General features: G+C 32.9%; 1 protein-coding gene across 2 annotated transcripts; it reads right to left on the bottom strand.

Annotated features, from left to right (window-relative positions):
• Positions 1-1,452: 1,452 nt before the first annotated feature.
• LOC110792829 (tropinone reductase homolog At5g06060) lies at positions 1,453-5,139 on the bottom strand. Of its 2 annotated transcripts, none has more exons than XM_056826803.1 (5): positions 4,981-5,139; positions 3,727-3,934; positions 3,106-3,322; positions 2,553-2,656; positions 1,453-1,875 (listed from the first exon to the last, which is right to left on the bottom strand). In XM_056826803.1, the coding sequence occupies exons 1-5, from the start codon at positions 5,058-5,060 to the stop codon at positions 1,660-1,662; spliced, it is 825 nt and encodes a 274-aa protein (XP_056682781.1). In that variant the 5' UTR covers positions 5,061-5,139; the 3' UTR covers positions 1,453-1,659. The 2 variants fall into 2 exon arrangements, with proteins under 2 accessions (XP_056682781.1, XP_056682782.1); XM_056826804.1 differs by having other exon boundaries at positions 4,962-4,986.
• Between the last annotated feature and the right edge of the window lie 213 nt (positions 5,140-5,352).

The following is a 5,352-nucleotide window of genomic DNA, read 5'->3' on the forward strand; positions in this document are numbered from 1 at the left end:
CAAATACAACAGGAACTCACTCAAGTTCCTTCCCCATAGAATTCACTCAAACCTTTGACCAATGCCCCATTACAAGAGCTCACTCAACTCTTAACCAACTCTCAAAATATAGATGATTGATAATTGATTAGTATCCCTCTAGTATGTAGCACGTTAAAGAACAATGGGGAACATGTCACTTGTAAGAACTTGGAACTCGTAGGAACTGACTCAAAAACGTGGAATGAAAAACATATTCTTATATATATAACATTATTGAACAGCCAACCCTAGCTTATGGAATGACAGAAGTCAGACACATTTGAATGAAGATATAAGCCTCTATTTATAGCATGCACAAGACTTAACCATAATCCCATTTATTCCTCCACTAATAGTAAGTTTCCTAACTTCTAGGCATTTACCCATGAACAGTTAGTTGGGGAGAAGCAGTCAAATTCTTGGGCACAACTTATACCACGTTTGCAGTAAAACAGTTAGAGTAAAAATAGGAAACATAAAGAAAATAAATACTTGGAGAAAAGGCAACGCTTTATCAAAATATAATCCAAAAGATATTTTTCCAAAACTCACTTTTTATTTATTTTCTTATGCAAAAATATTTTACTGAAAACCTTTTCATAAACGTGACATAAATACATGGGTTCCTGTCGTGCAGGAACTTGCGTCTACAAGTTCCAATACTCACAAACTCATTATACGTATTTTAAATTTTGACTCTTTAATTTCCAGAAGCAGGTAAGATAAAAATAAGTAAAAGATATAATTAAAATCAGAATCCTAAATTAAAGTTGATTTAGTTTAAAACTTATCTTTTATTTAAAACTAAATCTTATCCTAAAATAACTAGTGCATATTATCTAAAACACTTAACCAAGTAGATATTTATTAAGAAACAAAACTCTAAATAAATCCCTACCGATTATGATAATAAAATGCAACATATACGATGACTCTTAGATGCTTTTTACTCTAAGTTCCACGAGTTCCTTTTGACACCTTGTTCCATTACCTTTCACGTTTCCACATACTTAGACGAATCCTAGAAAATAAACTCATATTTCTTGTCTTCATGTTCCATTCTGCTCCGCATGTTGGTTGTTTCGCCTCTGGAACTTCTCGTTGTTGTTCCCACTCGGGAACTTGGTAGTGTTCCCTTCAGGAACTTCTTTGCTCCAGCTTGTTTGGAGTTCCTCTCACAATCATCAACATCTAGTAAGCTCTATTATTGATGACTTAGGCACAACTATTCATTAATGATCCTTGCACACATACAACTTGAAAACCACGTTAGTTGATTTCTTTAGTTTGTCATCATCAAAACCATATTGGCTCAACATAGGTATTAAGTTGCCATGCACAATCTCACAAGTCATAATTTATAATTTTTGACGGATCAAAAGTCTTAATTACATTAGTGTATATATGCTTGTATATTATTACGCTTGAATGTTGACCCAACGTTGAAGATTTAGCAGCTTATAATTGCAAATAGATTCAAGTGTTTATGACAAATTAACAACTACGTCGTTCATTATTACAACAACAAAAGGCGTTACTCAAGCATAGTCCTTTTTTTAAATTTTTATTACAATAATATTGTTGATGTGGTGTATTAATGTCGAGCCTTTCAAACATAAAACAACGCCCAAGGCAACTTCAATTATTTTCCTTGGCCTTCTCATTAAGCGGAAGTGGTATGAAGGCATTAATAGTAAAACCTCCATCGACGGTTATAGTTTGTCCAGTTATATAAGAAGCTGCTGGTAGACATAAAAACGCAACTACAGCTGAAATTTCATCCGAGTTCCCAATACGTCCAAGAGCAATTCGTGACTCGACAGCCTCCTTATACTCCTTGTAATTCTTAAGTCCCTGCCATTTACCAAAATATCCATATCAAACTTACCACCTCTAACATCTATTGCTCTTAGGAAAATGTCATCTCATTTCCTAGCTACAATGGTTTGTGATTTATCCTATTGTTTTCTTTTAAATTAATTTGGTCAATATAATTAAGCAATAGGGAAGCATTGTGTCTGTCATGTACTACATCCGTTTCAAAATGATTTTTACCCTTTTCGTTTTGGTCCGTTTCAAAATGTTCTCTACACTTTGCTTTATTCTATTTTTTAGACATAAAAATTTACTATCTTACACCACAAAACTTATGCGGAGTAACTTTTCACTTACTTTTTCTTACACACTCACAGTTTTACCCATCTACTATATTTTATCCATATTTTATTATATTTACTCACCTTTTTATACACTTTTCCTACTTTTTCTTAATATTTGTGCAAATATAATCGTACTATTATTTACAGACGGACATGTATGTGTGTCTCATCTTAACCAAATGCTTAATAACAAAACGACATAATATATGCTTAACCAACCAACTTACACAATTTCCATTTTATTAAATCTTTTTTTATATAATTTTTATGCAAGAGTTATACTTCTGTCTCATTTTATTTAAATTTTCTTAGCTTTAAAAAAAGATGTCTTATAGATATTTTGTGATAGGGAGCGGGAAATGAAATGAATACCTCGGTCATAGAAGACCAAATTACTCCGGGAGCAACAGAATTAACCCGGATATTATCTTTTGCCCACTCACATGCCAAATTCTTTGCCAGTTGGTTCATTGCTCCTGCAAAATGATAAACAAAATGCAACTAAAAATTGGATCGAATTTATTTGTTCGAATAGATATTGTGAAACTCCGTGTATTAGAGTGCAGTCATTGATCATATATATATATATATATATATATATATATATATATATATATATATATATATATATATATATATATATATTAGGTTACAACATTAGTCCTAATTGTATTATGAAACCTAATGCTAGTAGCATTCTATTATACATAAAATATCCTAAGAGATTCTATCTCTATCATGTTTATATAAGGTTAAAGTAGTTGACTAACTATCGGACTTCTAAGCTATAAGGTCAAGGGTCAAATCTCACCAAACTCATATCCGGAAGGGAGAAACAATTGGTTTCCCTTAATCCACCTCCTGGAATGACTTCTCCTTGGCCCCCCCAAAAAAAAGAGTCCCAAGAGTTTAAGAATTTGCGTACCTTTTGCTGGCCCATAAACAGATCCAACATCAACTGCCACGATACTAGCCACAGATGAAATAAAGACGATGTTGCCTTGTCCTGAGGCCTTGAACAGTGGATATGCGAGTTGAGATAGATGATATACTGACTCAAAATTTGTGGCCATTAACAACGAGTAATATTCCGGCGTTGCATCCACGGTTTCGGCTTTTGTAGCACCACCTGCATTGTTCACCTGAGGTCAAAGACACATATAAGTGTTGTAACTAGTGACGGATCTTGAACAATTTTATCAGAAGACTATTAAAAAAATTAAGTAATACACTACGTAATTTTTCTTCCGGGGGCCGGGCCCACCCTATTCACAAGGAAAATTCGCTACTGATTGTAATTAAGTTTAGAGGTCGGATTGCTCAATATATTGTCACTTGGGTGTTCACTAGAGGTCATACAAGATATTTCTTTTTTGTCTATCACCAAGTGGTGTAAATAGTCCTTACTCCTAAGATTTATCAATGCATAACATCAATCATTAATCATCCATAAAAAGAGTATGTGATATGTGAATATAAAATAATGCAAAAGTTAAAGTATTGCAAGTAAAAAAAATTCGAGGTGAGGTAGAGAACGGGGGCTTACAAGTATATCTAATTTTCCATTAAAGATAGATTTGAGTGTATCCATTAACTTCTCTCTTTGAGGTCGAGACGAAACATCACAAATGGAGCCAGTAATAGGCAACCCTTTAGCTTTCCAAGCTAGCATGCAAGCATCAAGTTCGGCTTCGTTTCTAGCACATGTATGCAATATTGCTCCTAGTCCTACTAGTTCCTCAACAATAGCATGCCTGCAAATAAATTTACTTTACCTCTTCTTTAACAAATTTCCACTCAAAAAATTAAATCTCAAACATTAATTACCCAAGGACCAACTCAATCAAAAAGTTAAGCTATTAGTTGAAGTTCCAAGAGGCCAAAATTAGTTTTAAACTAGATTAAATCCCGTGCACGCACGGATTTTGATATTTTTTTCACTAAATATTTAACTGAATATTTTTCAAACTACTGTATAGTTATAACATTTTTAACATACTCGTTTAAATTTATTCATCTAATATGCATATTTGAAAGGCTAATATAACAATTTGACCAAAATATTGAGTGATATATTTTCCATTATTAATATAGCGATTTGACTAAAATATTACAAATTTAGAATAATTATTATTACGTCGTATCTATTATTTCCATAATTTACAAAATAGAATTTGTTTCCATACATAAATAGTTATAAAAAAAGTGGAAAATAAAAATAAAATAAAACAGATACTCTTTTTTGGGAAAGTGGTTTTTTACGGGAAAAAATCGCACCAGGAATTGACACGTGTCATTCCTGGTGTCTCTTTTAGTATATAGTAATAGATTCTATCACACCCCCTCACGTGAAAACCCAACCTTTTGGGCTTAATGTATGGTTGCAGCATGGACTTACCCATCCCAACGCTACATACTCCACTTTGAATGAAGGGGGTGGATGAGATTTGAACTCGTGACCTTTGTGTCACGTTGGCTTTGATAACATGTCAAATAATTAACTCAAGTACTCAATCAAAATTCAACCAAAGTTTAAACTGATAGTTGAAGCCCCCAAGTTTAGTTTTATACTCTATCAAATATGAACAACTTGTTAAGTTAAATTCCGAAAACAATTGTAAATAAGATATGAAGATAACAATTTCAAACACGAGACAGATGTTTTCACGGAATCTGCTAGCTCAACAGACAACAATGTAGATGCTCGATCTAACAACGAAGTTAAACAAGGAGCGGGAATTACAAGAGGAATAAAAAGTAAAATAAGACGAGTTTAGTAACTTAGTTGAATAGTTGGTACCCGATGCCTTTTGTACCACCCGTAACAAGGGCTGTCATTCCTTGGAGCGACCATCGCTTATTATTCGCAATTATCTCCATTTTTTTTAATTCTTCAACTTGAACTTGATTTTCAGGCTTATTTATAAACCAACAATGAAAAATAATGATATGATTGAAATCCAATGAATCTAAATATATGGCTGTGTTTTTCTTGTTTTTTTTTATGAGAGGAGCAAATCAACTTTACAATGTTGACAACAAAAGTTTTCCAAACTCACGTACACAACCACACAAAGGTGGTTAATTATTAAATTTCAGTACTACTTCCGTTTCGAAATAACATAGACACTTTGTCTTTTGACACTAAATTTCAATTTGACTATCATTTGTG

This window comes from Spinacia oleracea, chromosome 4 (assembly GCF_020520425.1).
Source record: "Spinacia oleracea cultivar Varoflay chromosome 4, BTI_SOV_V1, whole genome shotgun sequence".
Lineage (NCBI taxonomy): Eukaryota > Viridiplantae > Streptophyta > Magnoliopsida > Caryophyllales > Amaranthaceae > Spinacia > Spinacia oleracea.